Raw genomic sequence first — 20,041 nt, forward strand, 5'->3', positions numbered from 1 at the left:
TATTCGTAGAGGCCCCTGGTCGTGCAGGCTAACTGTCAGGCTTACTTGAGCGGTGTTTCAGATGAGTCCCATCTGTCGGAAACAAGTGTAGCCTACCATCAGAAGGTTCCCGCCAAGTCTAGTCCTCACTATTTTGTCATAAATGTACATATATGAAGTACAAAAAGCCTATATTTTCATTAAGGGTCTAAGATGAAATGATGCAAATAAAATAATTGAATGAATTGCCGTCCATTGTTATCGTGGCTATTTTCTAAACACATTTTAAGACAAATGTATGTATTCTATCAAAATCGGGAACCAGCAGTTTGGTAAGCGGTCTAGCATCTTCCCTGTAGTACGGGCGACCCGAGTTTGCGTCCTGGGCACGTTTTTGAATTCTTGCCGTTGGCTTATTTTTGTAATTTCCTTTATATCAGAGAAATTAGGCCTAGCAATTGACTTTTCCTACAATAAATATGTCTTGACAATATCCCTAGAACCCATATATAATTGCACAAACCCATGGTTACTGATAAGCCTTTGTCACAATGACAAAGACACTGCTGCATGGGAAATTGCAGTCAAATAAATTTCATTCAGGTGAATTTCTCGGCAGGCAACCAAGAAAAACTATTTTGAATATTCAAAGAAATGGAAAATAAATGGCATGAAACGTTTTCGGATTTCTCCAGTAATCCTTCCTAAACCACTAATGAGGTGGGGATTGAACCCCGGACGACTGGGTGCAAGCCCGACACGTTACCTCGAGACTAATACAGAGAGCTTAATACTACTTATTCATTCAAAAGATCTGCGATTTTATTGCCAGGCGGCCTCCATGTTTTTATTCATGATTAAGGTTTTCCCTTTTTGAGTTACTATATGCTTGTACTCCTCATAGACCTCCACAAGCAGCCTCTGTTTGCCGCTGGAAAAGATCACGCTCGGGCCTTTTCGGACATTTGATCCATGATTCGACATTCACCGTTCTGGGCTGGTTACATATCTTGTGAGCGTGCGTAATCCACGATAACGTAAACCTGGCTTAAACTAACCTCAGCAAGGCGCGGCTGAACTGGGTTGATGGAACGGCTTTAGCCTCAAGTGGAAGCTTGCGTTAGTTCTAACCGGGCTTAATCAACTAAGTGCCGCTTCGTTAGCGACTTTGATGGAAAATCCCCTAGGTGGAGCCTCCCATTTGTTTGTTGTGCAATTTAATATTGAACTTGAAGAAGTGTGTGTGCTCCTCCGCTCTGCTAGGAGTAACTGCAGTCTAAGAGTGAAGTCTCCCTTTTTATATCTTTTATTTTGTAATGAGTTGTTGGCAGGAATCTCAGACTTTGTTCTAGAACGTATGTATGCATAATAGATTAGTGCCGTTGAGACCTGGCTTGGTATGGTCAATGCGTATAATCCAAGTACCGTGAGGAGAATCCCATATGTTGCCTACCGTGACTTCATGCTAACCAGAGCTATTGCTATCAGAACATACACTTAACCTGCACCATCCCACAATACACGGTGGGCAACCCCACAAAACAATAGAGGTGGCTCGGTCGCCCACGAATCAGTTCGAATGAACGAATCTTTAAGACGAACGAACCGAACTGGTTCCTCTCTCTCGCTCATCTCGTTCGTTCTCAGACTCGACTCCTCCCAGACCCACTAGTCGCTGACTCGCTGACAGTTCGTTCACTCACTGTGTGAGTGGTGAAAAGGGGCCGACTGAGGAATTGCGTTGTTGTTTTCCTTCTAAAATAGCTGTAATGTTTTTTTCTTCAATGAGAGCAAGGAAAGTTGTACCTTTTCATCGGCCCACACGTAGGCTATCTATTATTGGCCATCTGTTGCATGGACGAATTTAAAGGATACATTGTACATATTTATAATTCGAAATTCGTCCCAGCCTTTATACTACAGATACTCTATAGCATATAACCGCGTTGTCTGATTACAGTTTAATTCATTTTTTACAACCCACCAGCTCTCGTTGTGAAGACAAGTCACCGCGCCATTCGTTTCAATGGGAATCGCGACGGCCCATCCCTTCAACGTTTACTTATTTATAATTTGAAATTCGTCCCAGCCTTTATACCACAGACACCCTAGGGTCTATAGCAGATAACCGCGTTGTCTGATTAGTTTAATTCATTTTTCACAATTTACCAGCTGTCGTTTTGAAGGCAGTGTTAATTTTGGCAGCTATTTTAGATTTAGTCTAGGGCTGCACAGGGTTCTGTTTATGAGAGCCTTAAACACCCGGCACTCCCACCAACATTGCTAAATCAAGTCTATTATCTTGCTGATATATTAAACAACCAATAATCAACTACACTCCCCATCCCGCTGCGTTTGGTTGAAGTTGTAATGTTGACATTTGTGAATGAGAACGAGGGAGGAGCTGAGTCAGAGAACCGTGCATTCCATGATTCGATTCACCACTACCAGAAACTCGACTGAACGAACGAGGGAGGAGCTGAGTCTGACTGACTGAGCTGAGAACCGTGCATTCCATGAATTAATTCACCGCTACCGGAAACTCGACTGAACGAACGAACGATTCACGAACGACTCCTCTTGGTGAACTGACCGACGCAAACTGAATCATGGAAACGAATCAATGAATCCACCACTACAAAACCATTCCTGAAGCTGTTTGGGTAGCCAACTCATCCAATGCTAAGTGAGTTAACGTTAGGTTACTTGCGGCTATTTCATTTGACTGAAATGACATAATGTGAGTAAGCATAATGTTAATGCGACATTAATACATTAATTCAAATCCAGTCAGATTACTGTTGACCAGCAATGGTGATGAGGCCCAAAACTCCTGGGCCAATTGCTCTGTCAGTTAGCATTGCTGCGCTTTAAGGCCCCGTTTACACGAAGGGAAAACGCAGATATTTCCATGCGGTGTGGCCTCTCATTTACATGAAAACACAGTTTTTATGACAGAAAACGATCATTTCTAAAAACTCCGGCCAGGGTGGAGATTTCTGAAAACGCCGGTTATGTGTTGTCGTGTCAACGGGGAGAAACAGGGTTTTAGGTTCTGAAGCGTCACATTATGCGCCAGGAAATGCTTAACGTCATATGAGCGCCCTATGTTTACAGTTTGTTTGTTACAGGAAGACGCTTGTGTTATTCGTTGTTGTTGAATCTGAGGATTCTGATTGGCTTGCATGGCTTTATCCTTCTCCCTACACTGCCGCCCATAGGTTTGGCATAGTTCTAATGGCGCTCGACGGCGTATTTATGCGTTTTGATGTAAACGACAACTTTTTTGAAAATGTGCACAATGTCATTTTTGAAAACGGAGGGGGGGAAATATTTGTTTCTATAAATACCCTGCTACGTATAAACGTGGCCTAAAACCGTACTCCTTAAAACTGAGGTTTTGGAGTTTCACACGCAGCTGCGCACGAGGATGAACGTGATTGCAGTGTAACGAGTCCGACTCGTACAGGATCAGCTGATTCCTAGCTGACTCGGTTTAAACTGCTTGGAAACCGGAAGTACTCTGATTTCTAGCATACCCCAGCAGATGCAGTCTTAACTTATTGGTGGATGTATTTTGTGCTATAATTACCAACAAAAACTTAATGGGAATGTAAAGTGAACTTTAATATAATAAAAATATAATAAATAATAATGCTAATATTGTTGACATATATTATGAAATAGTCTAGGCTACTTTTTGTGGAAATCTGAGTCTGGAATCTGCCCTCACCTACGTCAATCAATTACTTGTCGTTGCTAACCATTTGATAGATCTGAAACAAGTGGTGTCAATTACCACGGATTGAGCCCCTGCCATGGTATGAAGAGAGAGAGGAGCTGTGGCACGGATGAAAGAGGACAACCCCGATCTCATAGTTTACCACTGCATCATCCATCAATCTGTACTGTGCGCTAATCTGTCAGAAGAGTATGCTGAAGTGATGAATACAATGATGAAACTCATCAACTTCCTCAGAGCATCCCCATCCCATAGACATTGCCTGCTGAGAGAATTCCTGGAAGAAGTTGATGCAAATGCAGATGACAACAACATAAGATGGCTCAACAAAGGCAGGTTGTTGGAACGCTTTTGGTCCATTCGTAAAGAAATAGCCGCTTTTTAGTGCAGCTCAAGAGTCAGAAGGCAACACAGTTTTTACTTTTTTTGCAAAATGAGGGAAAAAATGGATATTGTTACTTTTTTGGTAGACATCACGTCACACCTTAATGAACTAAATTTAAAGCTACAGGGCAACAGGGTGTGTGATTTGATGACAGCTGTCAGCTCCTTCCAGAGGAAGCTGGAAGTGTTCAAGGAAGATCTCTAAGGAGACTGTGAACACTTCCCCAAACGTCGGGGAACCGATTCAGGGAGAGAGAGATATTTTTCTTCATGTTGACTTCATGGACAAGCTGATTGGAAACTTCAAAAAACGCTTTGACAGCTTCAGCCTGGGACTGCAGCTCCTCCTGCTCATTCAGAATCCATTTCTCATCACAGATGTCAGAGGATTTTCAAAGGAGGTGACACAGACCTTCACGTCGTTGGCACATACTGGATCTCTCCAGATGGAACTGATTGATCTGCAAGCAAATGTTGCACTAAGAGAGCATTTTTGGGTAAGTAACCATGCCACTTTCTGGCTACAGACAGTGCCTGAGTTCCTGGTCTAACGAAAGTAGCACTGTACACCTTGACCATGTTTGGCTCCACGTATAGCTATGAGACAGCTTTCTCCACTATGAACATAATAAAAGAAAAAGTACCGTTCTAGACTCACCAATGAGCACCTACATATGTGCATGAGAATGGCACTGACTCCATTCCAGCCAAGTTACTGGCAGGGCAAGCAAAAGCCAATTTCTCTCACTAAAAATATGTGAGATGGAGAAGTGGGAGAGAGTGGGAAAGATGGTCATTAAACCTGTGTTATAATGTTCATATTTGTTCAAAAATCAAAGCACTTTGTTTAAAAAACATACACTTTCAAGTTATGTTTTCGTTTTGTGTTAAAATTGTGATAAAGGCCTACTGTTATTCATGATAAGGCTGCTTATTTATTTTAGTTCATGTTTAATGTGTCTGTATTGAAAATGTGCCATAAATATTGTTGACATTTTATTGTAATGTACTACTTTATTTATTACATACAATAACGACACATACCCCTGAATCATAGCACAAGTTAGACATTTGAATGGTCCGGACCTTTGCTGGAGCGGAAATTTGAGTCACTGGACCTCTTTGAATTCTAATTGGGTGCCCCTGTTCTATACCATTTTCGATATCAGGGGAAAACAGTTACTTTCAGAAAAGAACGTACCCAAAGTAAATAGAGTATATCTCCACAACTACAAGGGCTATGGTGCCAATAGAAAGATTGTTGTGCAAGTGAAATATTCAATGTGAAGTCAACTTGGAAAATCCCCGCTGGATATGAAGGGAAGTCAACTTGGAAAATCCCCGCTGGATATGAAGGGGTTAATATGCAGCGCCGACGGACAGCTGGGGGAATCCCTCCTCAGAGCGTTACCGCGTCAGAGCGTTACCGCGTCATTGCGTCACGTTACCGCGTCATTGCGTCACCTTACCGGAAAGGACAGAAAGGGGAAGAGAGACTCTTTCAGGAAACGCCAGTTGCAAACAAATCAGACAACGTTCTGTCCAGCAGCAGCAAAGCTGCGCTAGAAAACGTGGAAAAAGCAGCGCTGGTACAGCCATAAAAAGCCTGGAGAAACGGCCGGTAAGAGAAAGATTTTATTAGTGTAAGGATTGTAAAGTTGCGCAACCGCTTGTAGCGCACGTTAAAACGTGCGTTTACGCATGGACAATTGTTTGGTGTTTGATGCCACATGATTGTTTGACTGCAAATTGTTTGAAAACAAGTGGGGTTTATTTTGATCTGTAGATTGATAGAAATGATCTGAATACTGCTAAAGTTATTTCTATTTGACTTTATTGATCTATTTATATTTACATTTCAAATGAGTGATTATCTATATATATAAAGAAAAACCAGTTAAGATGAATTTGTGCATTTAAAAATGAATTGATATTTAAAGCAGTTAAAAATGGTTTCATATATTTAAAACAGAATTCATGAAAATATGCTTAGACATTAAAAACTATTAATAATATTTATATTTATATTTATATATTTATATTTATAAGTATTTAAATGCATATATGAAAAACATGTTTGTATTTACTATTTCATTCTGCACTGCATTTACTGTAGTTATTTTTGGTTTCTTTAAAGGTTTTTTACCTTGCAGTATACCTAGCAGTTTACCACTTGCAACCCACTTACAACTGTACCCACAATACCTATCTGCTACAACTTACCTGTACCTGTGAAAATACAAAAAGAAAAGTAAAGAGGAGTTAAAGAAGGAAAACGGTGTGGTCATTGCATGAGTGGAACCCAGTTAAACCTCCTATGGTCTGTACCAATCCCTTTCAAGCAGGGAAGCTGCACAAACACCCCAAGAGCTTGACAGTAAAAAACCGCTGGAAGCTGGAACAGTGAGACAGTAAAAAAAACGGGACTGTAAGCTGGAACAGTGAAAACAGTGACCTGGAAAAAATAAAAGCACCCTGCAAACAGCAGGTGGACCCAAAACATCCAACATGGCTGAAACCATTGAGCAGCTCAAAAGTGAGCGGACAGTAGCCAAACGATCCTTCACACGACTAAGGAACAATATCATCAGAACTCACGACAGCATGTCAGAAGACCAGCTCCGAGATAGCTTCAGTAAAATCACCATTGCAGCCGAGAAAGTCATGGAAACCAATGACGAAGTCATGGCAGGTGTCATTGAAGAAGAGGAGGCAAAGCTGGATGAAGGAGGATCAGTTAAGCTGACCGAACAGCAAAGCGCTGACATAGCTAAGACCATCAGTGAAGGTAATCAGAAGCTGAAGGAAGTTGAAAAGCTACATGGAAAAGCACTCTGGACAAAGTTTGGAGATGAACTGCGCACAGCTGTAGAACTAGCAGAAGCTGAAGCTGATCGTGTTGGAAGAGTACATACCGACAGCAACCTTGACGCCTATGAATTTAGGCTCACTCACCTGAAAACACTTGTGGTTTCCGCAAAGAAAGCGCACTGCAAATGGCAGCAGTGGGTTCCGGTGGAAGACCAACGAGAGTTCCGTGGTCAGCTGAAAGAGCTGGAACACCAGTCAACCAGGCTGGTCTCTAGAAAGGCTGACTTCATAATGGCAAACCTACCGGAAAACACAACTAACACTGCCAGCAATCACAACTTTACTCCAACCATTAAGCTGAAACCCACAGCTCTCCCGAGATTCTCTGGCTACAAGCGTGATTTTCACAGGTGGAGAAGGGACTGGGAGTCGCTCCAAAAGCCGGGAGAAGTAACCGGCTCCAAAGAAGTGAAAAAGATACAGTTACTCGACAGTCTCGATGACGAGTTCAAAAAAGACTTTCGCCTGACCACCTATAACACTGCAGATGACATTCTCCGCGTCTTGGAGAACCGCTATGGAAATCGAACGGCTATCGCCATTGAAATAGTGGAAGACCTACAGAAGATGCCATCTGTCAAAAGTAGTCAACCATGGAAAATTGTGGAGTTGATTCAAGCCGTGGAGAAAGCACTCGGGGACCTGAGTGACCTCGGAGACACAGGCGCCATAAAGAATCCCCTTGTAACAAAATCAATCGAGAGTAAACTCCCTGAATCCCTCAAAAAAGAGTGGCTTGTCTATGTAGCCGATCCAAATAATGGAGTAACGCCAGACAAACGGTTTGATCATCTCTTGGCATTCCTCCAGAAGCAAGAAGCTATCTATGTGGAGCTTGAGCAGCTACGAGATGAGGAGCCAAGTAAGCCAAGTTGGAGAGACAACAGGATTGAGCAGAAAAGTGCAAGAACCAAGTCTACAAAGTCAGCTGATGACCAAGGCTGTGTAGTCTGTGGTGATGCCAAACACTAGAGAAAACTCTACTTCTGCAAGCAATTCAAGGCTCTGACTGCAGCCGAAAGGAAGTCTTCAGTAAAGAAGTTGGGAGCGTGTACAAGATGCCTTGAGGTTCACGATGACCGGTCATCCTGCAAACCTGGCTTTCTATGCAAAAATCAAGACTGCAGAGAAGAACAGGCTGAGCATCACTTCTACCTCTGTCCTAAATCTATGTCAAAGAAGTCTGACAAGTCGGAAAAGGATAAAGGCAGAAGGAAGTACACAGAGGGTCAAGAGGATTTCATCAAAAATCTCCCACCCGACCTAGCAAGGCAGTTCAGGGAGGTCTTCTCAAACGTTGCCTCCAGAGTCTTCACAACTTCAAATGACCAGCAAGGTCTACTTGAAAAAAGCGGGATGCAGGAGCTTCCAGTGATCATGATGCTACTCGTCGTCACAGCTAACGCCGGAGAGAAAGTCGGAACACTCATCGACTTAGCATCTGACACCAATTACATCACTCACAGAGCAGCAAGCCGTCTGAATCTGAAGAGTGAAGACATCATACTCATTGTCCATGGAGTAGCCGGAATGAAGGTCCAAGTAAAGACAAAGCGCTATCTCCTCAAAATCCGTGTATCCACTTCCAAGGACACACTGAGAGCACATCAATTGGTTTGCTATGGGCTTGAGAACATCGCAGATGTCCACAAAAGTGTAACACCTGGACAACTGCAGCCATTCTTCCCAGATGTACCTCTTGATGAGCTTGTGAGGCCCAAAGAGGTGGAGCTTCTCATTAGCCACAGAGAAGGCCGGCTAGCTCCACAGAGAGTCAAAGTTGTGGGGGACCTTGTACTGTGGGATGGACCCCTCGGGAAAACGGTTGGAGGAACCCACCCCAAACTGTTCGAGGAGGTTGAAGTGTCAGCCCACATGTCAAAGACGCATTTTGCAAGATCAATGAGAGCGGCAGCTGTGAAATATGAAGAGCTCACGTACAGTCCAGAACAGAACATCTCAAACAAAGAAGTATTCGAAATACAAGGATCAACCGCTTCAACCAGCAAACAAAGCTTCCTGGAGTGGTGGCACTGGGATAGCATTGGCGCCGCATGCGAGCCCAGATGCGGCGGCTTCCGTTGCGGAAATTGCCAGCCCGGTGGCAAAGAAATGACCCTTGCAGAAGAAAGGGAGCTTGAGGTAGTAAAAGAAGGACTCACGTATGTCATGAGCGATGATCACAGCAGACAACCACATTGGCACGCAAAGTATCCCTGGCTAGAGGATCCAGCCTCACTGCCGAACAACAGAGGAGCAGTGGAAGCAACATTCCTGAGGACAGAGAAGCAGCTAGCCAAAGCACCAGAGTGGAAGTCTGCTTACAAAGCTCAGGTGCATGACATGGTGGAAAGAGGAGCTGCAGTCAAGTTGACTGAAGAACAGGTCATTACCTGGAAGGGACCAGTATGGTTTGTAAGTCACCTTATAGCACCAAACCCACACTCTGTAACAACCCCGGTAAGACTCGTCTGGAATAGCAGTCAAAAGTTCAAAGGAACCAGCATGAACGACCTACTGATGAAGGGGCCAGACGTCCTCAACCAGATACGTGCTGTCCGCCTGAGGTTCAGAGGGGGAACCAACGCTGCCTTAGGGGACATCACAACAATGTACAACTCATTATGGTTGGCAGACCATGAGATGCACCTCCACAGGTTCCTCTGGCGAGACTCAGAAGAGGAGGAGATGGAGGAGTACGCTATCACCAGAGTCAACATTGGTGATAAACCGGCAGGCTGCATTGCACAGCTCGCAATGCGAGAAACAGCCAACCTACCTTCCTTTGCCCACCTCGAAGAGGAGCGAGGAATACTTCATAATGACAGCTATGTCGACGACATCCTAACATCTCACAATGACCTTGAGAAACTGAAAACCATCACAGCGAATGTGGAGCTAATCCTGAAAGCTGGAGGTTTCCTGTTGAAGCCTTGGGTCTTCTCAGGCCAAAGTGGGAGGAAGGTGAAAGACGATGCGAGCAAGACCAAAGGTAACAACATGGTTCTCCCGAATCAAATGAGGGATGACGAGAACAAAGCACTTGGTCTAGGTTACCTCGTGGAAGAGGATAAGCTCCATGTCATGTCATCCATAAACTTCTCAAAGAGAAAGCAGAAGATGCGACTTGGCCAAGACCTTCTACTAGACCAAGTAAGAGCGCAGACCCCCAACCCTTTGACAAGAAGGGACCTCCTGAGTCAAGTCTCAGGGTTATATGATCCAGTTGGCCTGGTGACTCCTGCCAAGCAAAAGGGTGCCATCCTTGTGCGGAGAGCATTCCAGGAGGCAAAGAGTGTCAACTGCCCTGTCAAAGACACCTGGGACACAGCATTGTCAGACAGCCTCAGAGAAGATGCAGTCCGGCTCTTCGAAGAGTATGTGCAACTCGGGTGGATTACATTCACCAGGGCCATAATGCCTCCAAGCTTCAGTGGAGAACCTTGGGCAATAACATTCTCAGATGGAAGCGAGCAGGCCTACGGCGCAGTGATGTACCTCCGGTGGAACACTGAGCAGGGCCCAGTCGTCACTCTAGTGGAGTCCAAGGCAAAGCTAACTCCTTTAGACCACAAAGGTGATGCTGTCAAAGCAGAGATGTGCGGAGCAGTGTTTGCCTCACGGCTCAAAAAGTACTTCGAACAGCACAGCAAGATCCGAGTCGACAAGTGGTTCCATATCATTGACAGCCAAACAGTTCTCGGTGCAATCCAAAGGGTTACTATGGTTACCAAACCTTCTTTGCAAACAGGATCGGCGAGATCCAGAACACAACAGCAATCCGAGATTGGTGGTGGATTCCTGGTCCTCTCAATATTGCTGATATCATAACCAGAGGGGCCAGTCCTCAAGACCTGGATGAAAGTTCAGAATGGCAGAACGGACCAGCATTCTTGAAGCTACCAGTGGATGAGTGGCCAGTTAAATCTGCCAAAGAGTTGGTGATGGCTGCCAGAGACGGTGTCAACAGATTACAGAAGAAAGCCTTTGTTGCTGCACTGACCCGAGCACAAGCCAAGGCACAACTGCTGCCGGATCCAAAGGATACTGACACGCAGAAGCCTTCTGAACTAAAGCAAGACCAGGAACCAACTCAGACCCAAACACAACCAAAGAGGCCACCAGCAGGATCAACTGTCCAAGAACTGGTGGATGTCAAGCGGTTCAGTAACCTAAGCCGACTTGTCAAAACAGTCGCCTGGATCCGGAGAGCAGCAAGGATGTTCATGAAAGGGAACAAGCGAACTGCAAACAATCCAAAGTGGGAGGCAGTGTCGTTTTCAAAAGTCATCTCAGTGACGGAGAGGGAAGACGCCCTAAAAGACATCTTCCTTGCGGCACAGCAAAGTGCATTCTTCCCAAGCACAACCACAGACAGGCTGGTGGTGTACAGAGACCAAGGGACTGGATTGTTGGTCTGTGGGGGTCGTGTGCAGATCTTCAATGAAGATAAAGTTGCTGTCCCCATCTTGCCTTACGAAGCCTGGGTGTCGACACTGTTAGCACGAGAAGCCCACGAGGAGAACCACGATGGAGTGGCCGGGACTTGGTTGGTGGATAATACTTGGTTAAAGTGAATAAGGCCATGGAACACAGCATAAGTGGAAGATAACATTTCCACCTGAAATAATTATCAGTTGGTCGCTATCAGTTGGTAGCACTGTCTTACTATTTAAAGTTCAGGGCAAATATAATCGAATGACTAAGTGAATAAGGCCATGGAACACAGCATAAGTGGAAGATAACATTTCCACCTGAAATAATTATCAGTTGGTCGCTATCAGTTGGTAGCACTGTCTTACTATTTAAAGTTCAGGGCAAATATAATCGAATGACACCAAGCCATACACTTGCAAACACACATATTGCCACTAGATTGCGCTAAAGAACATGTGTTATGATTGATGGCAATTTACCTTTTCTTACCATTTACCTCTTAAGGTGCGGCCACACTGAACGCGTTATGTGCTAGATTACGCGAGTAACGTGCAAAACCTGACGCTTGATCATTGTGTGTCAGAAAAATGGTTCAATGCGCCTAACGCCCCTACGCAACTAGATGAGCCCGCCCAGCGGAGGTGTCTTGCTTCACCCTGAAAGGTCTTATTTCTTTAATGACCGGCGACGTTTTATACATTATCCCGCTTATTACACGATACAATAACTTCACATGGTGTGTCTTTTTACAATTTATTCGTTACCAGCATTCGTAGTGTTGATTAGCAGAGAAATAGTCTGCCAAAGACGTTGACGTTGCTTAGCAACCGAAGACGCTGGGGTTGACAATTAAGTTACCGGACTACTACCCATGCAAGTGAACGGAGCGTTCCACGGAATTGTAAGGACCTGTGTAATATTTCTGTTTATGGTATAGATTTCTCCTCAGATTAGGCCAATAAAGCAATGATTTAAAAAATAAAACACAAACGCTCGATCAAAGGCCCGGCCCGACCCGGCCCGAAGATGGTGGTGGGAAATATCGGCCCGACCCTGCCCACGGGACTGCTCGGGCTCGTGCTCGGGCAGAGAATCTAAACTCTAGTGCATGACATCCTCCGTAGGCGCTAACAGCTGGGTGAGTTTCACCACCTCCTCATCGTTTCAGCACACACTGAATCGATGACTTGGTCGTCCATGTTCTTTCTGCTTCTGTGCGTCCTCCGTCTCTCTCTCTGCCAGTGACATCGGGTCAAGCGTGTAACGCATCTACGCGCCTAAACCAATCATTGATTGTAAACACCATGTTTATTAGCATAATTTGGCCCAGACACTGGATTATCTGTTTATGGTGGTTCTATGCGATCAGAATCAACTTTGTGGAAAAAAGGCACAAAAGTAAAACTTCATTTTTAGCTGATAAAAGAAAAGGGGATGTTTCTTCTCAAGTTGTTATTTGCGAGTTTTAGTCACAGAGTGATATGGTTTGGACTGTCGGAATAAGTTGAGGCTCAGCTTACATATAATATATAGTTTTTGCAGGTCCAATTTCGTGAGAAAGATCGCTATTGCTGCGCATGTGCAAGTTATGAAACCCAAAACCGTGTTCTTGCATATTACTTTCCTTGGTAATTTACCTCAATCAAAAGAACTTCCAAACCGGACTCCTCCATCACTACTCTAATTTCCTTCTCTACCTAAACCGGTCGTGGAGGCGCTCCATTCGTGATGCTAGCTGTGTTGGCTAACCTTTAGCTAACACTGTTGAATCACTGCCAGAGACCGCACTGCGAGTGAGTGACAGAAGTCGGGCCTATATTCGCGCTCAAGCGATGTGTGTCTGTTAACTCGCTGTCCGCGAGAAAAGAAGTCAGCGCGCTGATCAATTGCAAATACATATATTTTGTGTGATTTTGTGGAACATGAGGTTGTTCTGTGTACCACGCCCACTTGGCCACGCCCACTTGACGGTCTCTACCTGTGCACACGAGGCGAAGAGCTTCAGAGATTTTCAGCGACACCCGCGAGGGGGCATGGGCCTTAGCCCATGGCCCGTAGTAGCCAGAGTTATTATCTCTCACACGTGTTCGACACGATTCCTAGACTTTATAATAAATAGCCTTTATATTAACATCTACCCAGAAACCAGAAATCAATCTAGCGGGCAACCGTTAGTGTCAACCCCTTATCGTTTACTCGCAAACCTCTAATGTAAATGAGTGTTACGTATTTTAAGAATCTAAGCTACCCACACATAGACCCAATGAAGCAGGACCAAACATATAAGCCGTAAATACTATACATAGCCACAAGGGGAGCAAGACCTTATTGAAGGCTGCTCCAGCCACAGATAGCAACACCTTTAGACAGATGAAGAAGCCGAAGCCATTACTTCACCCCGGCCACGCCCACTTGGCCACGCCCACTTGACGGTCTCTACCTGTGCACACGAGGCGAAGAGCTTCAGAGTTTTTCAGCGACACCCGCGAGGGGGCATGGGCCTTAGCCCATGGCCCGTAGTAGCCAGAGTTATTATCTCTCACACGTGTTCGACACGATTCCTAGACTTTCGTTCAATAGTCAGTTACCATGCCGAAACATGCCTACTTAAACAATAAACCGGATTTGAACCCTTTCCTTGAAGAACTCGGCATGAGTTACAAGGGATTTACATATTTTTGGTTGCAAAATCAACCTATAAGCTGCATCACAAAAAAATAAGCCGTAGCAACAGTTTTGTTTCTTAAAATTGGACACAAGCTGCAGTTTTATTGTCAAAAAACAAGTTACATATTTATTTGTCTATGATATATAGAGAGCCTCATTCTTTGATAGGAAAACGGCTGAATTGGTTTGTTTTTGTTTTATATATCCTGACTTGACACTCAATGGTTATCTTTGGGTTACAAATACGTCCTTGAACTTCTGTACAGCGGCATATCACTGCCAAAAAATAGCAATGCTATAACTGACGCCCCCGCGCACTAACATGTTTTGCTTCTCCAGCACAGCACACCTCAGACGGTTATCAAAACATATTCATACTTAGGATCATCACAGTGAATCATAGCCAGCCATGAAGATTGGTGTTACTTGAGGATATAGAATATCAACAGACCAGGACATATTAATGTTAAATACTGCATTGCCTCGCTTGTTTAACGTAGTTATTTGGTGATGATAGGACAGCGATCGTCTAATGAAGTCTTGGTGCTGTTGTGTTGCGGAATTTGTGTATCTGTATTTATATCTAATAGTAAAAACGAAATAGAAAAATCTATTTCTCAAAGCCCTTATTGCTGGCGACATTTGGCAGTGATATGCCGCCACAGTTATGTTTCTTCAAAGTAAGGTCCTATCATTCCCCTTCTGCAATTAAAGGGCCCGGTTGTAACACATGACTCTGAAAAAAGGTTGTTCACCTTTATGGGTATTGTAGTCCGTACCAAAATATGTACTTGACCGTATCGGTTGAGTTTCCAGAAGAAACGTTGATATTTACGAGGGAGTCACATGTTTCTATAAATGTGTGTGTGCATGTGCGTGTGCGAATGAGGGTGAGAGTGTAAGTGTGTGTGTGTGTGTGTGGGTGTATAAAGCATGTGATTCAGTTCAGCGAGTAGGGTGTGGAATGCATGATGCAGCTCAGTTTACTAGTCACATACTGGCTGGGCAACACGGCCCTAAAGCAGAGCTGAGATCAGATCAGAAGAGAACGGACTCCATTCATTTTCACAATCAGAAGTAGCTGAATGGACGTCACATCGCATGCTAATGCTGTGTCTTACAAACTCGATGACTACTGATCATAGCAGGGTCTTGAAGGGTCTTCCCACTTCATAGGGGAAGGGATCAACCACTACCGCTTGTACCTTCACTTCGAAGGGCAAGTCGAAAAGCAAGGGCCACTTGAAAAAGAGGTGAGGGGTTAAAATAAAAATGGGATTGGCTCTCTGTCTTTAGGGGATAAACTGTGTCCTGGTCACTAAAGATCTAATGGCCCTCGTCCTTAGATGAGGGGGGCTGACCCCGGTGACTTAGCTCCGTGCCAACATGACCACCTCCTCATCCCCTGGTCTCCGGACCGTTTTCTCCTCACTGAGATTGCCTCCCAGCCTCGCATCACCCAGGTGGGTTCTACACACTGGTGTTGAATGAGTCGTCGTTCCCAACGCACACACACTAAGCTATGTCTATGCCTATACAAATTATATATAAAGATAGAAGCTCGAATGTAAACTTTTCGTTTACATTTACACTGAAACACGCATACACCTTAGGAATATATTTTGTTATAATTAGAGGGGCAACAGATCCTATTTTTGTTGCAATTAGATTTAGTTTAATTTAACTTGATCGTGCATCTTAATAACCCCTCGCCTTGGCTTGAGCGGCATCTTGAAAGAAGGTAGGAGAAGCTGCCGAAACATAGTCAAAAAAAAATATTCTGTCGTGGATTATCGACATCGGAGGATAAACCATACGGATTCAAAATTGTTATCAGGATACCTGTGGCTTCGGAGAAGGCTGCTGATGGTGAACACTTTTGTCGGGTCGTGAGTAACTCGTTAATCCACCCAAACTCTTGATTGTTTTTATTGTGACAAGCATAACGTTGATGCTTTCAGCGACTGCTTGATAAACGTCTGGGAGAAAAGTTTGATGCAGTGTATGCAGTGTAATGCTTAATTGAAAAGTTAGAACTTGGAGTTTGCATGAATCACGCTGTATTTAAAGGCGTAGTATATTGTGTCCTTCAAGGTTATAATAATGGCCACTATTATGGATAGATCTGCTGAAATATCACATTAAATACCTAAGAAAGGTCAGAAAGGCAAATTAGGAGCGTGTACACGCAAAATTAAAGAACTAAAAAGGATTACGCAAAAAAGGATCTCAATACTGTGCAACAACATTTAGTCTTTAAGAATGTTCGTAAAGCTGTGATAAATGTATTCCCCGAAAGGAAGGAAAAGGAAACAGACACAGCTGAATGCTACAAACCTAGAATTAAACCATTTCAAGAATTCCTAGATGTGGTCATGGATTGGGAGGAATCCATGGCACCGCAAAGTATATTGGATCAACAGGAGTTGCCTGCAGAGGAAAATGAGGAGTCTGTTGAACCACTAGCTGCATCAGAGCAGCAACAGGGTGAATTGCAACCACCAGAGTTAGATCTGCAAAACTTGTTCAATCCAAATGATAGCATTTCCAATTTCAGTAAATCCAAATCATCTTCAGTGACATCTACACATAGGAAGGCTCTTGCTGAGCAAGCTGCACTGTTGCCACGTAGGAGGCACAGAGAGTGATCTTCGATTCAAAGATTGAACAAGCACAACTCGAAGCCGACATTGCTGCATAAGATGCCAAGATGAAAGTCCTGGAAAGCTTTGATATGCAGTCAGGATTATCTGCCTCTCAGTCTGAAGATGGCATGAACTTATACTTAAAAAGCCATAGATCATATTGTCCCCCATCAAGACAACGGCAGTCACCTGTGGAGTTTGCTAGAATATCTACACTTGCTAAAACACCACTGCAAACAATCATGCAACATTCTAGACTTGCTACAGTTGTTACTACCACTAGGCAACCAGGTGCAATCCAAAGTTCCCAGTCTCAACCCCAAAGCAGTCACAATAGCAAAACCACCAATTAATTGAAAGCCCAAGCAGGAGGGAATATCTCTGAAAGTCAGGGCCAAAGGCCCATTCCTACTGAGCTAAGTCCAGAGTATGATGGTCCGTCCTTACATGAACACACAAACTGCAAAAACAGATTTTTAAGAAAGTACAAAAGGCTGTTTTTCTAGAAAATATGTAATTTTTGTAGTCCAAAAATAAGAAGAATCTTGCCAAGCATTTTTCACATAAGAAAAATAATCTTATTTTGAGAAAATATATCAAACTTTGTTAGATGTTTGTCTATAAACAAGACAAACATGACAATACAGTTTGACTTATTTGGAAAAAGTTATTAAACAGTTCTGTGTGCCACTAAATTAATTTCATAACATTTGACAGAGCACCAAAACGCTCAAATATGATACCAAAGTGAGTTGCAGACGCAAAATTATTTCGTACAACCAACGATTCCACAAACAAAACGGAAATATGGACTACGACTATGAGCCGAATTTATATATTATAGGTTAATAAAATTATCTATTTTATTCACTTTATTCACTCCCCTGCGTCCAATGAGGTACCTGAGGTGGTCATCTCGCTGGACGCAGAGAAAGCTTTTGACAGGGTTGAGTGGGAATATTTATTCACGTGTTTAAGGAAATTTGGGTATGGTCCAAATTTTATCTCATGGATTAAACTTCTTTACAGCTCACCCAAGGCCTCTGTGGTTACAAACGGCAGGCAATCACAGTACTTCACCCTGTCGAGAGCGACCCGTCAGGGATGTCCAATTAGTCCACTGTTATTTGCCTTGGCCATAGAGCCCTTATCCATCTCACTCAAATCATTGCCATCAATAAGTGGAATTTTTAGAGGAGGAGAAGAGCATAGACTAAGTTTATATGCCGATGATTTACTATTATTTGTCTCGGACCCTATTCTTAGTGTACCTCATATCCTCCATGCTCTGTTAAGATTTGGTAAATTCTCCGGGTATAAACTGAACTTTAGTAAAAGTGAATGCTACCCTGTTAACAACTTGGCTCTTCAAATTCAGGAGAATGTTTTACCGTTTAAAACATCTAGAAACGGCTTTAAATATCTGGGCATTAACATAACTAGAGATATGAAAAACCTCTATCGGGAAAATTTTGCTCCTCTACTTGATGAAGTCAAATTAGATCTAAAGAAATGGAGAACACTCCACTTGTCCTAGGCAGGTAAAGTGAATTGCATCAAGATGAGTGTGCTCCCCAAATTCCTCTACCTGTTTCAATGTATCCCACTTTACCTTCCTAGGTCTTTCTTTAAAGGTATTGATAGCGCTTTTATTTCTTTTATTTGGAATGGCAAGAACCCTAGGGTACGTTTAGAGCTTCTACAGAGGCCTAAATTACAGGGAGGCCTAGCTCTTCCTAATCTGTTCTACTACTACTGGGCTGCAAATGTTCAAAAAATAATGTTTTGGCTTCATACTCCAGATACAGACTGGTGCCACTATGAGGCTACATCATGCATCTCTACATCTCTCACGGCTCTGGTCACTTCCAGTCTCCCCGTTTCTGTGTCCCAGTTCACAAACAACCCAATTGTCATCAACACTTTGAAGATCTGGTTTCAATTGAGACGGTACTTTGGTTTCAAACAAATTCTTAGCTTAAGCCCTATATGCAATAACCACCTCTTCCCCCCAGCTAAAATAGACGCTACATTCTCTTTTTGGCGAAGACAAGGCATTTCTAAATTTAAAGATATGTACATAAATTGTGTATTTGCCAGCTTTAACGACTTATCACAAAAATTTGGCCTTCCTCGATCTAGCCTATTTCGATATTTTCAAACACGCCACTTCCTTATGAGCCATGACCCCAACTTTCCAATTCTCTCTTCAATGTCTGGCTTAGATGATATGCTAGAATCCCCGTTTAATTCAAAAAGGCTCATTTCTAGAATATATGATTGTATAGCTTCTCTTAAAACCATAACCATCGCAAAGATAAGGGCGGACTGGGCAGATGAATTGGGGGAAGACATGGAAGATGACATGTGGAACTGTGCTTTACAAAGAGTGAATGACAGCACTTCTTGTGCAAAATTAAATATAATACAATTTAAAGTTCTACACCGGACTCACTTTTCCAAAGCAAGATTAGCTAAAATACATCCTAATTCAGATGCTAGTTGTAACAGATGCCATCACACCCCTGCCAACTTAACCCATATGTTTTGGTCATGCCCTGCTCTGGTCACTTACTGGTCTATGATCTTTAAAACAATATCTGAGGCGCTCAATACTGATTTCCAACCGAATGCAGCAGTAGCTATATTTGGCATCACAGACCGAAGACATTCTATAGTAAGGAAAGGTTATAAAAACATTTTGGCCTTTGTGACTCTGCTTGCACGCAGAAGAATATTATTACATTGGAAATCAAAAAAAAAAAAAAAAGCGTCTTTGTGGATGTGTGACCTGATGCACTTTATACAATCAGAGAAAATTAAATACTCACTTAGGGGGTCAAGGGACAAATTCTACTCCACCTGGGATCCGGTTTTGAATTACATAGGGAAACTCAAAACTATACCTGACCTTATTATTATTATTATTTTTTTTATTATATTATATATTTATTTATTTATTTATTTTTTCTACCTATTATCTTCTTTTTTTTTTTTTTTTTTTTTGCTATTCTAGGTGTGTGTACTACATGTTCAAGTGGGTGGGGTGGGTGGGATGTTGTTTGTATGTGTATGTAAAAAGAAAAAAAAAAAAAGAACTATGGATATGTCTGTTAAAATGTACGCTCAGTGTATTCTGTGTTCATATACATTTCCAAATAAAAAAATTATCAATCTAAAAAAAAAAAAATTATCTAAAGGAATTTCAAATGAATAAAAAAATCAAGGCAAACCTTAGTTACTTGAAATTTGTATACTCCAAATGTGTTTGCTCGACGGATTTCAAATGCTGGTACATATTGTAGCGACTACGGGT

At 43.0% G+C, this 20,041-nt stretch overlaps 2 protein-coding genes across 5 annotated transcripts in view; one reads left to right on the plus strand and one right to left on the minus strand.

Moving 5' to 3' along the window:
* The window catches only part of LOC130405903 (uncharacterized), a 26,426-nt gene extending 6,736 nt beyond the window's left edge, over window positions 1-19,690 (plus strand). For 2 of the 4 annotated variants that reach the window (XM_056611205.1, XM_056611207.1), the window contains exons 2-3: window positions 4,484-5,726; window positions 6,243-19,690. In XM_056611205.1, coding sequence (XP_056467180.1) covers window positions 8,147-10,807 — 2,661 coding nt within the window. In that variant the 5' untranslated portion in view covers window positions 4,484-5,726; window positions 6,243-8,146 and the 3' untranslated portion in view covers window positions 10,808-19,690. Of the gene's footprint in view, window positions 1-3,719 lie in introns of those variants that run through there. The other 2 variants (XM_056611204.1, XM_056611206.1) reach the window with 2 other exon arrangements.
* zgc:153039 (uncharacterized protein LOC767698 homolog) overlaps window positions 1-20,041 on the minus strand; it is a 111,004-nt gene that overhangs the window by 68,550 nt on the left and 22,413 nt on the right. The gene's annotated exons all lie outside the window — the stretch shown is intronic.

The sequence above is a fragment of the Gadus chalcogrammus genome, chromosome 16 (genome assembly GCF_026213295.1).
Source record: "Gadus chalcogrammus isolate NIFS_2021 chromosome 16, NIFS_Gcha_1.0, whole genome shotgun sequence".
Taxonomy (NCBI): Eukaryota; Metazoa; Chordata; class Actinopteri; order Gadiformes; family Gadidae; genus Gadus; species Gadus chalcogrammus.